This window comes from Mobula hypostoma, chromosome 18 (assembly GCF_963921235.1).
Source record: "Mobula hypostoma chromosome 18, sMobHyp1.1, whole genome shotgun sequence".
Lineage (NCBI taxonomy): Eukaryota > Metazoa > Chordata > Chondrichthyes > Myliobatiformes > Myliobatidae > Mobula > Mobula hypostoma.
The window spans coordinates 19605444-19624179 of record NC_086114.1 but is presented as its reverse complement, the minus strand read 5'-3'; the positions used below and the strand labels follow the sequence as shown (position 1 = coordinate 19624179).

General features: G+C 40.8%; 1 protein-coding gene across 4 annotated transcripts in view; it reads left to right on the top strand.

Annotated features, from left to right (window-relative positions):
• Window positions 1-754: 754 nt before the first annotated feature.
• The window catches only part of chuk (component of inhibitor of nuclear factor kappa B kinase complex), a 96653-nt gene continuing 78671 nt past the window's right edge, over window positions 755-18736 (top strand). For 2 of the 4 annotated variants that reach the window (XM_063070511.1, XM_063070513.1), the window contains exons 1-4: window positions 755-1113; window positions 13174-13292; window positions 15275-15369; window positions 17803-17920. In XM_063070511.1, coding sequence (XP_062926581.1) covers window positions 13188-13292; window positions 15275-15369; window positions 17803-17920 — 318 coding nt within the window. In that variant the 5' untranslated portion in view covers window positions 755-1113; window positions 13174-13187. The remainder of the gene's footprint in view (window positions 1114-13173; window positions 13293-15274; window positions 15370-17802; window positions 17921-18736) is intronic. The other 2 variants (XM_063070512.1, XM_063070514.1) reach the window with 2 other exon arrangements.

The following is an 18736-nucleotide window of genomic DNA, read 5'->3' as shown; positions in this document are numbered from 1 at the left end:
CATGTCAGTCCACTGGCTCCTCTACTGCCACGATGAGGCCACATTCAGGTTGGAGGAGCAACACCTTATATTCTGTCTAGATAGCCTCCAACCTGATCGCATGAACATTGATTTCTCTCATTTCCAGTCATTGCTCCCCCCCACTCCTTCACCATTCCCCATTCCTGTTTCCCTCTCTCACCTTATCTCCTTACCTGCCCATCACCTCCCACTGTTCCTCCTCCTCCTTTTTTCTTTCATGGTCTTCTATCATCTCCTATCAAAATCCCCCTTCTCCAGCCCTTTATCTCTTTCACCAATCAACTTCCCAGCTCTTTACTTCACCCACTCCCCCTCTCCCAGTTTCACCTATCACCTATCACCTCCAACTTCACCCCACCTTCTTACTCTGACCTCTCCACTTTCTTTCCCGTCTTGATGAAGGGTCTCGGCCTGAAACGCCAACTGTTTGCGGTTTTCCATAGATGCTGCCCAGCCTGCTGAGTTCCTCCAGCATTTTGTGTGTGTTGCTTTAAAGTTTATTATAACTTGTTTCTTAAGTTCTTAGTTCTTAAGTGCAATGATTGCTTACTTAGCTTGCACGGAGGATGCTGGACAAGGTTTCGAGCATTTTCACCCTTCTTCTTTTTGCTTAAAACATAACTTTGTGGGTAAAAACAGAAGTGAGACAGAGTTTGAATATGTGACGTAGAAGGGGAATGGGAAGAGTGAGTGTGCGCAGTATTAGGACTACATTTCCCAGCATTCAGTTCGGGGTCGTCCTATGACGGCAAGTTCGGAAATGATTCTCATCAGGATGCACTGAGGGGGGAAACAACAGTGGCGGATGCAGAGAGTTATTTGATGTTGCCATTGGGAACTGCATCGGGGATCGGTTTGACCTCTATCGACGATCGCTCCCAAGGTAGGGATATTGGGCTGGAGGAAGGACGGCGGGGCCTGCTTGCTGTGCCCTAGAAGACAGGCCTCGGCCCGGCGTAACTGCACCCGCCAGTGGCCCTCCTTCTTCCCTGGGCGCATTCGGAGTTCTAGATTGGTTATTCTGGGACTGTCAGCCTCAGTAACTGGGTCCAGCCCGATCTCTGGTGATGTCTGTGAGAAGTTTGCTCTTTGGTGAGTTTTCTCTCTCATCCCAAAGGCGTGCGGGTTGGTGGGTTAACTGGTTCCTCTAAATTGCTCCCGGTATGTGGTCATGGGGTAGAGTCTGGAGAGTTTGATGAGAGTAATTGATGAGATAAATCCAGGATGTTGATGGTCTGCACGGAGTCGGTGGGCCGAAGGGCAGAGAATTTCCTTGACGGAGACTGGGCAACTCTTTTGGCTAAAGGCTGCGCTTGTTTTTCATCAAGTACTGGGAGTTTTTTTTTAAAGGTGTTGTGTTTTATGACCGTGTTTTTGTTTATTTTGAGATGTCATGGTTCCTTTCTAATCCTAGAGGCAATATAGCTGATTTTGATCTAATCTAAACCCTAAAAAGTGCTCATTAGTTTATTTATGTATCTCATCGGTATTAAGTAAAGTGTGCATTTATTTCCCCTCACTTTTTAAATGATTTGGGATTCTGTGACTTTACTCAGCTGGGGGACATTATTTTCTGCAGTTTACATGGTCACTGGATGGAGAGTCAAAATGGAAACTTGTCCATAAATGTATCTTATTAATTTCCCTCCACTGTAGGAATGATACAAGTTCCGAACACGTTTAGTTTGTGTTTGACACTACTTTATTTTCACTCAGTCCCTTTGTATTGATCATGACTTGCTTACGCTCTGATGTGACTGCAGAGTCCTCTGAAGCTTCTGTGGACTTTGCCACTGTTGGAACAGACGATGATTGCCGTGGAAGAATGGTGACTCTTTTTGCACTGTTGAGCATAATTTTTTCCGTCCCAGAGATTATTTGTCATACGGTTTTGTGTCTGTAACTTGGATTTTTCTAATTCAAAACCATAAAAAGATGTTTATTATATTATCTTTAAGAAATAAAAAGAAGTTTCCAAGTTGTACATTTAGTAATGTCTCAATTTATTAAAAAATCAAGTAAGTATTCCTAATGAAGCCATTATTTAGGAAGGCAGCTTTTTCAGTCCTGTGCATTTGTGCCTTCATACCAAGTGGTGATACAACTTGTCAGGATGCTCTGTGCGGTACATCTGTAGAAATTTGCTAGAGTTTTTGGTAACATACCAAATCTCGTCAAACTCCTAATGAGGTATAGCTGCTGTTGTGCCTTCTTTGTAATTGCTTCAATATATTGGGCCGGGCTATATCCTCTGAGATGTTGACGCCCAGAAACTTGAAATGGCTTACCCTTTCCATTGTTAACCCCTCAATGAGGACTGGTATATATTCTCTGGATTTCCCCTTCCTGAAGTCCACCATCAATTTCTTGGTCTTACTGATGTTGAGTGCAGGGTTATCCTTTTATTTTAGTGTACTCCTGTTTTAAATTTTCTTTATTAACAAAGTGATTTTATTTTCTTTAATTGTCTAGTGATAATTTTGTTGGGGCAGTATTCAGGAGACTTTATTTTGTCTAAAGTATGCCCTGATGTTATTTGACAGAATGAGGAAACTTGACTTTCTAAACTGTGTATTTTACTTTTTCAAAATAACCTTATTTCACATCACATAAAAAATCTTAAAGTTGATTATATTGTTCTTCTCACTTCCATCTGTAAGAGATTCCAGGCACAATTAAAATAAATAATTCCTATCAGTAGGAAACTCCTGCCAGAGGAATTTCATGCGGCAGGGAGATCTGAGCATCAGTGTCCAATATAACTAAAGCAACATGTCATTTTTATTAAGGCTATTTATAATAATTATTAAAATCGAGCAGCTAATGTAATGTGTATTGGCATGCTTCTTTTTCTTAAAAGCACACTAAATTAACCCCATAACTTTCAGGGGAAAAAAATTGCATTGGACTCGTGCACCACATTCAAGCTCTCCAATAATGTTTCAAGGCCATAAAGTATCTTGATGCTGCAGTCTCTCACCATTGGACTCGTCAGCTTTGCAACTTTTTAAAATTTGCAATATTTAAAATATACTTTGGGAGAGTGAGACCAGGCAGAGACCTAGTTTAAAAAGAAACAATAACGTCAGGAACTGACTATTCAAATTCAGTTTATTGTCAGTCATTCAGTTGTGCAGATCAATACTGTCAGACAAAAGAGTGCTCCTCAGAACCAGGGATTCCCAGCCTTTTGTATGCCATGGACCAATCCCATTGAGCAACGGTCTGTGGACCCCAGGTTGGGAACTCCTGCTCTGCTCCAAGGTGTACATCACAGTACGTGTAACTCATGTGTGTCCGACAGAGTGATCAGCAGCACTGGGGCTCCTCAGGGGACTGTCTTGTCTCCCTTTCTCTTCACCATTTACACCTCGGACTTCAACTACTGCACAGAGTCTTGCCATCTTCAGAAGTTTTCTGATGACTCTGCCATAGTTGGATGCATCAGCAAGGGAGATGAGGCTGAGTACAGGGCTATGGTAGGAAACTTTGTCCACATGGTGTGAGCAGAATTATCTGCAGCTTAATGTGAAAAAGACTAAGGAGCTGGTGGTGGACCTGAGGAGGGCTAAGGCACCAGTGACCCCTGTTTCCATCCAGGGGTTCAGTGTGGACATGGTGGAGGATTACAAATACCTGGGGATACGAATTGACAATAAACTGGACTGGTCAAAGAACACTGAGGCTGTCTATAAGGGTCCGAGTGGTCTCTATTTCCTGAGGAGACTGAGGTCCTTTAACATCTGCCGGACGATGCTGAGGATGTTCTACGAGTCTGTGGTGGCCAGTGCTATCATGTTTGCTGTTGTGTGCTGGGGCAGCAGGCTGAGGGTAGCAGACACCAACAGAATCGACAAACTCATTCGTAAGGCCAGTGATGTTGTGGAGATGGAACTGGACTCTCTGACGGTGGTGTCTGAAATGAGGATGCTGTCCAAGTTGCATGCCATCTTGGACAATGTCTCCCATCCACTACATAATGTACTGGTTGGGCACAGGAGTACATTCAGCCAGAGACTCATTCCTTCGAGATGCAACACAGAGCGTCATAGGAAGTCATTCCTGCCTGTGGCCATCAAACTTTACAACTCCTCCCTTGGAGGTTCAAACACCCTGAGCCAATAGGCTGGTCCTGGACTTATTCCTGGCATAATTTACATATTACTATTTAATTATTTATGGTTTTATATTGCTATATTTATACTCTATTCTTGGTTGGTGCAACTGTAACGAAAACCAATTTCCCTCAGGATCAATAAAGTATGACTATGACTATGTTATCACTAGTAAATTCAGAATCAGGTTTATTGTCACCGGCATGTGACATGAAATTTATTAACTTACAGCAGCAATTCAATGCAATACATAATCGAGCAGAGAGAGAAAAAAAATAATAAAAAATATAATAATAAACAAGTAAATCAATTACGTATATTGAATAGATTATTAAAGAATGTGCAAAAACAGAACTACTGTATATTAAAAAAAGTGAGGTAATGTCGAAAGCTTCAAAGTCCATTCAGGAATCAGATGGCAGAGGGGAAGAAGCTGTTCCTGAATCACTGAGTGTATACTTTCAGGCTTCTGTACCTCCTACCTAATGGTAACAGTGAGAAAAGGGCTTGCCCTTGGTGTTGGAGGTCCTTAATAATGGACACTGCCTTTCTGAGACACCGCTCCCTAAAGATGTCTTGGATACTTTGTAGGCTAGTGCCCAAGATACTGACTAGAGTTACAACCTTCTGCAGCTTCTTTTGGTCCCGTGCAGTAGCCCCTCCATACCAGACAGTGATGCAGCCTGTCAGTATGCTCTTCACGGTACAACTTTAGAAGTTTTTGAGTGTATTTGTTGACATGCCAAATTGCTTCAAACTCCTAATTTAAAAACGCATCACCAGTATTTTGTGTGTGTTGCTTGAATTTCCAGCATCTGCAGATTTCCTCCTGTTTGCTTTTTTAAATTCACTACTGTGAAGCCTCTTCCAGTGATGCCTACACTGAAGAAGTTTAAATCTTCTCTTCAGGAGTTTAGTGAGATCCTCTCTCACTGCTCTCCATCTATAATTTCTTCGGCCCTTCAACTTTTCGACCACAGTTTGACCCAGACTCGCTACTACAGCCCTTTTGCCAATCAACTTTCCAGCTCTTGACTCCATCCCTCCCCCTCCTATCATTTCGGATCTCCCCCTCCCCCTCCCACTTTCAAATCTCTTACTAACTTCTTTCAGTTAATCCCGACGAAGGGTCTCGGCCCGAAACGTCGACTGTACCTCTTCCCATAGATGCTGCCTGGCCTGCTGCGTTCCACCAGCTTTTTGTGTGTGTTGGCAAATTAATTAAAATGGAATTTGACACTACTTCAGCTGTTTCAGTCATTCCACAAATTGACTTTGAATGACATTTCAAAGATACTGAACTGAAGCCTGCAGATGTCCCATCAAGAACTTATACTGGAGAAAAGATAGCTCATGTGGGAATGACATTCATAACTGTGATAAACAACAACCGGCAAGCCACGTTTGAGCTTGTATGTTGAAGAAACAGAAGGACTATCTTTGTGGGGTTGTGAGTGGCTGAGAAGCTACAACTTGATTGGAGATTCATCCACAATTTGCATGCCACCTCCTTGCAATGAAGCCATATAAAAGCAAATTTAGAAAGGTACTAGATGATGCCACAACAGTATGCATGGATGGCATTGGAAAACTCAGACATATAAGGGTAAAATGGTGTTAAATAAAAATGCTGCACCAAACTTTTGCAAAGCCCACCAGGTTTCTTATACTATCCATGATAAAGTAGTCGGTGAGCTAGATCACATGGAAGCTGAAGGGATTCTTTCCAAGTGGAGCCCATGGGCAATACCAGTGGTCCTAGTAGCCAAGAAGAATAGGTCTGTCAGGATCTGTGGTGATTTTTAATGTTACTATCAACCCAATACTGAAAGTAGATCAAGAGCCTCTGCCCAGGATAGAGGATAATTTTGCAAACCTTTCTGGAGGAAAATACTTCAGCAAAGTGGACTTAGCTGAGGCCTATTTGCGGATGGAGATGGAAGAAGAGTCCAAAGTATTTCTCACCATAAACTCTCACAAAGGGCTTTATTGCTATAAAAGGCTTACTTATGCAGTAGCATCTGCATCTACACTCTGACAGAAAGCTATGGACCGGGTGCTGCAAGGCTGTCCAGGAATGTAGCACTACCTGGATGACATCATTGTTACCAGTAAGGATGACAAGGAACATCTCCAAAACCTCAAGACATTGTAAAAAAGATTAGCAGATTATGGGCTCAGTGCACGACACAAGTATGAATTCTTTAAACCAAGCATCAGTGTGAATTCCTTAAACCAAGATAGTGCCTATGTACAATGGTCCTTGGTTGACATCTTCCAGACAGCAAACAGAAGTATTTTTTTTTACTACTTTTACGTTTGTTTTTCCTCCTTGAGTGTGTTTCTGGGACTGTTGGAGCCTGCAATTTACAGATTGGAGATTGTTTGAGTGATCCAGCGCTTTGCTGTCTCTGAGAAGATTCCAGGAAGTGAGCGCGCACTCGGACTGTCTTGATGTAAAGAAACTTTGAGCCGATGTTTGACTCCATTTTGCCTTTTAATGTATCTATTAATCGCTGATTAAAGCATTGAGGGGAATGCAGAAGGTGAGCATGAGTTTCAGCACTGACTGCCTGCCTTTTGCTCACTGCTGGATAAAGAATCTGTGGGCAGCCTTTTACTGTGTGGCTCACTGTGGCAAACAGGTAAGCCTCTCTGCATCGTGTGGTGTCCCTTTTTTTCAGTGCATGTCAGTGATATTGCAGGATGGTATCATGGTTCTGCGTTTATGGTTTGGACTGTTGCATTTATGGACTGTGGACTTCTTTTAGACTTGCCGTGTTTGTATTTTGTCTTTTTTAATTCCTCTTTTTCCGTTTTGTTGTGCGAGGAGAAGGTGTTTGGGGTTTGATGTTCTGTTAGTTCTTTGTGCGGGGGAGAGATTGTCTTTTGGGGGTCAATGTTCCTATTCTGGTTTGTGCAGGGGAAAGGGGTTTAGGGGGGAATTGATGATTGGGATGCTCTTCTTTTTTGTACAGGACGGTGGGTTTGATGTTTCTCTCTGAACAACTTTCATGTTCTTTGTTTTGTGGCTATCTGGAGAATACAAATTTCAGAGTTATATATGGATACATGCTTTGATAATAAATGAACCTTTGAACTTACTGTGGTCATACAATTGATGCTCAAGAACTACACAAGTGTTTTGAGAAAATTTAGGCAGTGGTGGATACCCTAAGGCCAAAGGATGTGACATAGTTGTGGCACTTATTAGGATTTGTCAATTGTTATAACAGCTTCCTGCCAAACTACTGTGCTCTACCTTTTGAACTTACTAGTGCCAATTGGGAAGAAATGGCAATTGGCAAAGCAGTGTGAGATGACTTTCAAAAAGGTAAAGGAAACAGTGACATCAGACAGTGTATTGACACATTATGATCCACATTGTTCAGTGAAGCCCGCCTCTGATACAGAAATTTCACATGTTATGAATGATGGAAGTGAACACCCCGTAGCCTTTTCATCACATTCCCTTACCGCTGCAGAGAAAAGCTATGCACAAATTGAAAGAGGGGCCTTTGTTTTGGGGTGTAAAATGCTTCAATCGGTACTTAAACAGGAGAGAGTTTACCTTTATTACTCATCATCAACCACTGGTCCATTTTCAATCCACAGAGGGGTGTTTCACGAACAGCAGCAGCACAAATGCAGAGAATGGCTCTGTTTCTTGGAGGACACAATTCAAGATTGAATTAAAGAGGATAACTAATCATGGAAATGGTGATGGATTGCCCATTTACCCTTGGAAAAGGAAATATCAGAAAAATTTACTAAAATAGACACACCCCTTGACATATTCTCTCTAATGCAAATCATAAGTATCCCTAGTGTGGCAGAGATGATCCAAAGGGAAACCAGCAAAGACCTCACACTGTTTCAAGTCTACCAAACGGCAGGAATGTGCAACAGAAACTCCAGTTTCCCCATTTATACCAGCACTGAGATGAACTTGCCCTTGATGGAGATTGCCTTGTGTGGGGATTGAAAGTGGTTGCTTCACCCAAGCTGAGAGCTAAAGTATTGGAGAAGCTACGTATAGTTAAAATGAAAGTGTTTGCTTGAAGCTTTGTCTGGTGGCCTGGATAGATCAGCAAATTATGTAGCTTGCCATGCACTCTACGGGATGCCAACATGTCCAGAAGATGCCAAGAGCAGTGCCTCTCCATCCCTGGGAATGGCCTGCATTGCCCTGGCAGAGGATTTGTGTAGAATTTGCCAGACCATTCATGAGCACAGTTTTATTGGTAGTAGTGGTTGCTGCAACAAAGTGGTTAGAAGTGTTCCTAATAGATTTCACTACAGCCTCACACACTGCTGATGTATTGAGAAGCCTCTTCTCAAGGACTGCTGTCCCAGAGCACTTAATCAGTGACAATGGACTACTGTTTGCAGAGGAACAATTTCAATCATAACTAAAAATGAATGGAATAAGACATTACATCTGCACTGTATCAGCCAGCTACAGATGGCTTATCAGTTAGGTTCGTCCAGAGTTTGAAGAATGCAGTGTGAGCAATATCAGCAGAACACACTACACTAACACTGAACCAGAAGCTGCCAATTTCCTCCTTGCATATCATAATGCAAAAAACTCCGCAATCAACAACTCACCACCTACGCTGTTCCTTGGTCATCCCTTGTGTTCACGCTCGGATCTTTTGAAACCCAATTTCAGAAGGAGTATGCAGGACAAACTACTGAGACAAATTGAGGGCTGCTCAAAGAAAGAAGTTCGATGTTTCACTCCTGCACAAGCAGTCCTGGCGAAGGACTGTAGCGGTTGTCAGAAGCTGGTACTTGGAAAGATTAAGAACTGAACCGGACAACTCTCCTACACGGTGGTGATGGTCATCTCCAGATGATATCAGACACATTGATCAGTTGAGGAGAGCAGAATCAGTTGTTAGAGAAGAAAGTTGGCTACCGCTATCAGAACCACTTCCTGTAGTCTGAGTCAGTTCCTACAACCACCATGGAGGAAGCCACAGAACCTGAGATTGATTCACAGTCGCAAGTCTCACCTGCCAAGCAGAGTGATCCCCCTTGTCAAGAAAGGCGTTATCCCACAAGAGTAAGAAATCTTCCCTAGCAATTAAATCTTTAGGCCTAAGTGGGACAAATTAAAATTTACTCTGCTGTGGATGTGTCTATATGGCAGCTGTATTATATAATATACTGTGTATATAGTTGAAATGCATTCTCTGTTGAGTTGAAGTTTATAGCTAAGATAGATAGATATACTTTATTGATCCCGAGGGAAATTGGGTTTTGTTACAGCCGCACCAACCAAGAATAGAGCATAAATATAGCAATACAAAAACCACAAACAATCAAACAACAATATGCAAACTATGCCAGATGGAAATAAGTCCAGGACCAGCCTATTGGCTCAGTGTGTCTGACCCTCCACGGGAGGAGCTGCAAAGTTCGATGGCCACAGGCAGGAACAACCTCCCGTGACGCCCAGTGTTGTATCTCGGTGGAATATGGCCAGAGTCCAACAGCAAAAAGTCCAATATCCGGTCTACAAACACATTCCTGGATCGTTAAATGACTAGGATTGCACCATCCATTGTTAACCAGAACAGTAAGTCCCCAATTCCTTTACGCTTACCGTTCTCAGTGCACTTCCGGTCAGCCCGAATGGTCTGGAAGCCATCCATGGAAAAGTTTTGATCGGGTATGTCCTCGTGCAGCCCCAGTAAAACACATAACACTGCACTCCCGAAATGTTCTCTGACACCTGGCAAGCGCCGTCAACTCGTCCATTTTATTACCAGCAGGGAGGAGTGTTGTGTATTTAATATTCAAGTAATTCTGTGTGTGTGTGTGTGTGTGTGTGTGTGCGTGCAATCCTGTTTGTTTAAATAAATATAGGTGAATTATATACGTTGTCACACTACCACATGATATGTGTGCACCTCGTTTAAAGTAAACTCGAAGTTAGATGCACATTTTTGGAATCCTGTGTCTTCCTTTGAATTAGTTTAATGTTTTGACGTTGCAAAACATGACATTCTCCACCTTGATCCCCTAATAAGGACTGGCTCATGGACCTCCAATTTCTTCCTCCTATAGTCAATAATCAGCTCTTTGGTTTTGCTGACATTGAGAGATCTTTGTTGTGGCTCCCTCTTGTATTATGATTGCTTACAAGATAAAATCTTATAGCGTTGCAGGAAGGATACTGGTATGGATAGAGGAATAGCTGACAAGCAGGAGGCAGCGAGTGGGAATAAAGAGGGCCTTTTCTGGATGGCTGCCAGTGAGAAATGGTGTTCCTCAGGGGTTAGTATTGAGACTGCTACTTTTCACATTGTTTGTTAATAATTTAGATAATGGAATTGATGGCTTTGTGGCAAAGTTTGCAGATGTTATGAAGATAGGTGGTAGGGTAGGTAGTGCTGAGAAAGCAATGTGATTGCAGCAAGACTTAAACAAATTGGAAGTATGGGCAAATAATTGACAGATGGAATACAGTGTTGGGAAATGTATGATAATGCATTTTGGTAAAAGGAACAATAGTGCAGACTGTTATATAAATGGGCAAAAAATTCAAACATCAGAGGTGCAGGGGGACTTAGGAGTCCTCGTGCAAGACTCCCAGCAGGTTAATTTACAGGTTGAGTCTGTGGTAAAAAAGGCAAATGCAATTTTGGCATTTATTTCAAGGGGAGTAGAATATAAAAGCATGGAGATAATGCAGGGGCTTTATAATACACTAGTCAGGCCATACTTGGAGTATTGTCAACAGTTTTGTGCCCTATATCTCAGAAAGGATGTGTTATCATTGGAGAGAGTCCAGGGGAGGTTCATGAGGATGATTCCAGGAACACAGGGGTTAACATATAAGACCATAAGATATAGGAGCAGGATTAAGCTACCTGGCCTATTGAGTCTGCTCTGCCATTCAAGCATGGCTGATGTTTTTTAAAATCTCCTCCTCAACCCCAGTTTCCAACCTTCTCCCTGTAACCTTTGATGCCATGTCCAATCAAGAACCTATCAATCTCTGCCTTAAGTACACCCAACGACCTGGCCTCCACAGATGCATATGGCAACAAATTCCACAAATTCACCACCCTTTGGCTAAAGAAATTTCTCCCATCTCTGTTTTGAAAGGGTGCCCCTCTATCCTGAGGCTGTGCCTTCTTGTCCTAGACTCTCCCAAATGGGAAACATCCTTTCCACATCTACTCTGTCTAGGCCTTTCGATATTCGAAAGATTTCAATGAGATCCTCCTTCATCCCCTGAATTCCAGTGAGTACAGGCCCAGAGCCATCAAATGTTCCTCGTATGATAACCCTTTCATTCCTGGAATCATCCTTATGAACCTCCTCTGGATCCTCTCCAATGACAGCACATGTTTTCGAAGATGGAGGGCCCAAAACTGTGCACAATACTCAAGGTGTGGCCTTACCAGTGCCTTATAAAGCCTCAGCATCACATCCCGCCTCTTGTATTCTAGACCTCTTGAAACGAACACTAACATGGCATTTGCCTTCCTCACCACTGACTCAATCTGCAAGTTAACCTTCAGGGTGTTCTGCACAAGGATTCCAAGGTCCCTCTGCATCTCAGTTTCCTGGATTTCTCCGTTTAGAAAATAGTCTGCACATTTATTTCTACTTCCAAAGTGAATGACCATACCTTTTCCACCATTGTATTTCATTTGCCTTATGAAGAGCATTTGGCAGCTTTAGGCCTGTACACACTGAATTTGAGAAGAATGTGGGGGGATCTCATTGAAACCTACTGACTTTTGAAAGGACTAGATAAAATGGGTGTGGAGAAGATGTTTTCTATGATGGGGGTATCCAGAACCAGAGGGCACAGCTTCAAAATTGAGGAGTGACCTTTTAGAACAGAGGTAAGGGGGAATTTTTTAATCTGAGAGTGATGAATCTGTGGAGTGCTCTGCCACAGACTGTGGTGGAAACCAAGTCTGTGGGTATATTTAAGGTGGAAATTGATGTTTCCTAATCGGTCAGGGTGTCAAAGGATATGGCAAGAAGGCAGGTATATGGGGTTGAGTGGCATCAGCCATGATGGAATGGCAGAGCAGACTCGATGGGCTGAATGGCCTAATTCTGATCCTGTGTCTTGTGGTCACCACCCGTGATTCAGCCAACAAGATTGGCTTCATAAGCAAACATAAATATGGCATCGGAGCTGTGCTTAGCCTCACAGTCTTAAGGATAAAGCAAGTAGATCAAGGGGCTAAGCACACAGCCTTGTGGTACACCTGTGTTAATGGTGATAGTGGAGGAGATGTTGTTGCCAATCTGTACTACAAGTAAGAAAATCGAGGATCCAGTTACACAAGGTAGTATAGAGGCCTATGTCTTGGAGCTTATTGATTAGTTTTGAGGGATGGTCAATGAAGAGCCTCCTGACGTAGTGTAGCAGTTAGCATAACGCTGTTACATCTCGGGGTGTTGGAGTTCGGAGTTCAATTCCAACGTCGCCTGTAAGGAGCTTGTACGTCCACCCTGTGAATGTGTGAGTTTTGATCAGGTGTTCCGGTTTCCTCCCACAATTCAAAGACGTATATTGGTAGGTTATTTGGTCTTTGTAAATTGTTCCGTGATTAGGCAAGCTTAACGCTGCAGCTTGTAAGGCCAGAAGGGCCTATTCAACGCTGCATCTCAATAAATAAAAAGTATGCATCTTCACAGTCCAGACCTTCCAGAGCTAAGTGGAGATCTAATAAAATGAATGGTGAAATGGAATCTTGAATCGTGAGTTAAACTTGCACTTCTTTTCTCACTTGCACCATTTATATTTGTCCTCTACTGTGGCACGACACTACCTTGTTATTTGTCTTTTCCAATAATTTATTTATTGCTGTAATTTATAGTAATTTTTACAATGTATATCAGTGATAACCTGATTTTGTAGCATGAGGTAAAAAGAAAGGCTGAAGTAGAAATTGTTTTGTGCATTCTTTAGCCCTTCATCTGTTGTTCTATTTGGGATTAAGTTTCTTAGCATGGCTTTATTGATAACTTTGCTATTTTTAATTACAACATTAAGGATTCTGATTGAGAATGGAGAAACCCCCTTTTAAGCAAGTTCAGACATGTGGGCCTTGGGATCTAAAGGAACGTCTTGGAGCAGGAGGCTTTGGACATGTCTATATGTATGAACATAAAGTAAGTTTTACACACTCCTAACAATTAACTACAAAAGACTACAGAGTTTTTAAGATTAAACAACAAATCTGAAGTCAATAAATTACTTTTTAAAGAGCAGCAGAAATATTCTTTATGTCCTTTCTCAGATCAACAGATAATGTGAAACTTAAGGAAATATTTCTGCTCATCCATTCTTCTTAGGCCCCTAGCTTCCAGTAGAGCATCCAAAATTGTTAAAAAATTTTTGCTCCTTAATTGATGATTATGTGAACAGTTGAAGATTCCCTTATTTTATGTTCTCATCCCAATTTATTTGTGGTCCTCCTCCCCACCAGTATTTGTGTAACAAAATTCTGCAAATTAGGCCTCTAAGATGGTGTTTGAACTTGAAGTGCAATGGTTCTTTCAATCTGTCCACATCATACCCTGTAGCTAATTGGGCACCCAGTTGCTTCCAGCTACTAGCAAGCTACTCTGAGTAATTGTAAAACTAAGATGATTTGAAGTTAAAATTATTTCTGCAAGAAGAGAAAAATAAAAGATTCCAGGGTTTGGTACTGACAGACTTTTGGTAGGGAAGTCCTGTATGTTTTTTTCTATATGGATGGCAATTGTCTTTCTGTAGCCATCTTCAAATGAACTAAGTATGACACCAGTTTTTGCTCAATTCACATGACTTTAGTTTTACCAGGCTCCTTTGGAGGATTGATGTCAAGGGGAGTTACCTCCTATTAGTTGAGAAATGTTTGGTTTTTGGGAAGTTGTGTCACTTCTTCAGGACTTCCATAGAAATGAACAAACAATCAACCTACTCTTTCAGTCTCAGCCCAAAGCATTTCCATGGATGCTGCTTGACCTGAGTTCCTCCAGCATTTTGAGTGTTTTGCTTTGGATTTCCAGCATCTACAGAATTCCTTGTGTTTAAGTTATGCCACTTGATAACACTTAATATAATTGAAAGTTAATTGAATGCGTGGTAATACTCTCAATTGATTTAGTCCTTCCCTTTGTGACCATAATACGCCTGGGCATTTTTCTACATTTCTGAGTAGAAATTACAATTTTTAGTTTAGTAAGAGGTCGGGATATATTATGAAGACAAGTCTTCACCATTGTCAGGTCATGGCTTTTTGGTGTATCTCAAAATCAAGAAAAGTAAGTGAGGGTTTCTACTGAAATCTGATTTTATATTCTCTGTCGTGTTAGTTTGTGAGTGTTAGATGAATAGTGAATGGTGCTTGGCTGTGAAGCATTTAATCTTGCTGACACTACTTATGGTGATTCAGAATAAAAAGATCAATGCTTATCAATAAATTGACTCAATTTGGTAGCAATTCTTCATGCTGAAGGTTTCATTTCAAATAGTCAATGTTATTAGTGAATTTGACAGAATTCATAACTTCACTCAGCCCATCACTAAACTGTTCTCACAACCTATGGACTCAGTTTCAAGGACTCTTTATCTAATGTCGTCTTCCATTGCTTCTATTGTGTTGCTTGGATTTACTGTGTATGCCCGCAAGGAAACAAATCTCTGGGTTGTATATGGTGACATGTATGTACTTTGATAATAAATTTACTTTCAACTTTATAGTTTAGAATTCCATAAGATGTATATCTAACATTAGTTATGGTTTGTAAGCCAAATATTCAGATAAATGTTCAAGTGAACTGAATGTGAGTGCATTGTTTGAAATTTGTCATCTATTAGTACCTTAGTCAGCAATTTTGACTAATTATCTTCTAATTTTAGACAATAAGGCACAGGAGCAGAATTAGATCGTTTCTCTGCTCCGCCATTCGATCACGGCTGATTTATTATCCCTTCAGACATATTCTCCGGCCTTCTCCCCATAACCAGTGACATCCTTACTAATCAAGAACCTAAGAACCTCCACTTTAACTATACCTAATGACCTAGCTTCCACGGCTGTCTCTGGCAATCTATTCCACATGAATTTTATTGGAGATAAACCTTCTAATCCACAATTCTATTCCAGACTACTGGAGAGAGGATAGCAGTTAAAGCCTGCCGTTTGGAGTTGAGTGCAAAAAACAAAGAGAGATGGTGCTATGAAATTCAAATTATGAAAAAGTAAGTACCTCTTCAGAGAACTAGAATTTGAGTGTTTCTGTTACTGATGTCAGATGTTGATCTTTAAAAAATGGCTTAAGGAACCATTAGCCACCTCAGATCATTCATTCTGTTTCCAGCTATTTATATACAGTATAGCACTTAATGAATTGATGCGGGATTCTTGGGAAAATCATTATAGGCTTTGTAATAGCTTGCAAAAGCATATTCCTCATGTTAAGAAGTGGTACGCATGTTTGGTTACCCAAGTCCCATGAGTGACATGTACAGTAAGATAGGAAATAACTGCTTTCTTAAGTAGGAGGCAACTTGGGGGAAGAGTAGATATTGAAAAGTGGGTAACACACTCAAAATGCTGGAGGTATTCAGCAGATCAGGCAGCATCTATGGAAGGGAATAAGGAATCAACATTTCGGCCCAAAGCATCAGCATTTCATTCCCCTCTATAGATGCTGCGAGATCTGCTGAGTTCCTCTAGCATTATGTGTTTACTGTGGTTTTACAGCATTTGGAGAATCTCTTGTGGTTTTGAGATAAGTTGTTGAAGACCTGTGTTGGAGGGTAAGCAGCGGAGATTTAGTTAAATCTAGAAAATAACCTGAAACAAAATAATACTCAAGTGGATACCTACTGGTCTTTCATTATAGGCATATGTAGTGCAGATGTCAAGAAACTGCTTTAGCATAATTTCAATGAAAATAAATTGGGTTGTCCATCCAGAAAACATGAAACTTCGCTCTCATATTTCCATGATTGGTTGAGTTGTGCATTGGTATATTTACATTTGCACTGTTTTTGTTACTGTACATTTGAATGTAATTTCATTAATATTTAAGATGTTATTTCACTTAGCTGTGAATCTTAAAAATAGCCAAAAGTTAATGAAACTTATCAAAGTATAGGTAACTCATGGATTTGAGCAAACATATCAAATGACATGAAAGGGTGAAAGTTGTAATTTTCATCTTTCAATAAACCAAATAAAGAGAGCATTTGTATTTATCTAGCATAGCCTGAGGACATCTAATCAAGTAATTTTTTTCTTTTTTTTAAAATGTGGTTATTTTTTGCACCAGAGGTAGATATAGCAACCGAATTTGCAAGGCATCCCAAACAGCAGTGAGTTGTGAGACAATCTGCCTTTTTCTGGGTGGTTGAAGGGAGTATGTTGGTCTGCACAGTTTGTACAGTTTCTATTAATTCCAACCCCTTCCCCTCATTCCCCCTCCCCCAGGAAAACATAATTCGTCAAAAAGACTATAATAGATTTTTCAAATTTAAATAATGTGGCAAACCTTCAGTATGGGATTAGATTTGTCAGGCCAGATAGGGTGGTCTCTGCAAAGGTTTTAATCAGATTTTCTGATTTAGCTTTGAAATTGGTGATTGATCTGCAATTGACTCTAGAGATCTGCAGTGTAACATGCAGAATCAGCAGACTATATCTTAGCTTAACTTTCATTTGGCACTGATCATGTTGAAACACGGGAAATGAATGTGATCACATTTTAGTATTGCATTACTGGTCCTCCCTTATGGGCACTTGCCGAAAAAACATCAGTATGGGATATTGTAAAAATGCAGGAGGTTATTCAAACATTCAGTAACTTCAGTCTGACCCAAATATGTAGATTCCTATTGTGCCGGCTGGCAAACTGTCCAAATGATGAATTCTCAGAAATTGAATAAAGAAATTCTTTTCCTGATTTCCTGTGTCCTAGTTAGACTCACTGAGATGATGCTGTCTTGTACTAATGGAGTGAGTTCTTCCAGACAAAGTTCTGTGGAATGTCATGAGCAATTTTGAATTTTGATGGCCACAGTCTGAGTACCGAGTATGTGAGCTTTCACAAGGAGTAACATTCCATAATGTACTGAGGCCTGATAGCAAATTGCGCCTCTTCTTTGTGAATAGTTAGCCACTTCCTTCATGTTGTTAAATCTCAAATGTATAGTTCAGACAGTTGAACTTCCAAAAAATAGAAATTGTTTTACAGTGGAGACGATTTGTTGTTCTAGTTTATCAATAAGGCTACAGTAAAGTTATATTTGGCAAGCTTGTTAAATGTGTTTTCTAGTTTGTTTTCCATCATTTAAGGTGAGATGGGATAGGTTCAAAGAATATGTGAGGAGCAATTTGCTTACACAGCGGCAGATACATTAGAGTGTCAAAAGATGTTTAGATAGACACATAAATGAGGAAAATGGAAGGATATGGACTTTTTGTTGGCACAGAGAATTAATTAGTTTGTCCATTTGATTACTAAATTGGATTGGCAGAACATTGTGGGCCAAACAGCCTGTTCCTGTGCTGTAATGTTTAATGTCCTTCCTTCTCTCATTTCAATGCATTTGACTGTTTATCGATTACTTCTACTATCATGGGTATCTGAACATCACATCTCTTCTCTTGCCCCTCCTCCAAAAAAAAAGGTTAAGCAATGCGAATGTTGTGAAAGCTCGTGAAGTTCCGGAGGAAATGCAGGATATTGCATGTAATGATGTCCCTCTACTAGTGATGGAATTCTGTACAGGAGGTAACTTGCGTAAGGTAATTTTGAAGGACACACTAAAGTGAAAATTTTAGCTTATAGAGGATTTAATGTGATCGCAAATTTTTTAAAGAATTTCTTTATGTATTAAACATCTGTTTAATCTGGTCCTGATGAAGGGTCTCAGCCAGAAACGCCGACTATGCTCCTTTCCATAGATTCTGCCTGGCTTGCTGAGTTCCTCCAGCATTTTGTGTGTGTAGACATCAATTTGGTCATTTTGATCAAGAACATAAAACCATAAGACAAAGGAGTAGAATTAGGCCATTCAGTCCATCAAGGGCCTTCTGAAAATCCAAGTAAACAACATCCAGTGACTCTCTTGTTAACCTACCTGTTACTTTCTCAAAGAATTTCAACAGGTTTCTCAGGCAAGATTTACCCTCAAGGAAACCATGCTAACTTTGGCCTATTTTATAATGAGCATCCAAATACCTTGAAACCACATCCTTAATAGTGGATTCCAACATCTTCCCAAACACTGAAGTCAGGCTAACTGGCCTATAATTTCCTTTCTTCTACCTCCCTCTCTTTTTGAAGAGTGGAGTGGCATTTGTAATTTTCCAGCCCTCTGGAATCATTAAAAATAGCAGCAGAAGTAGCCTGCAGCCTCTCCAGCATTAGATGGTATCAAAATACTGGAGGAATTCAGCAGATCAGGCTGCATCAATAGAGAGGGATAAACAGTCAATGTTTCGGGTTGCTACCCTTCATCAGGTCTGTCACTGCTTACCTTTTAATCGTCATCTCATCATCAGAGGGGAGAAAACAAAATTCTGCTCAGGTGTTGCATTTCTCCCTGTTGTTGAGATAGA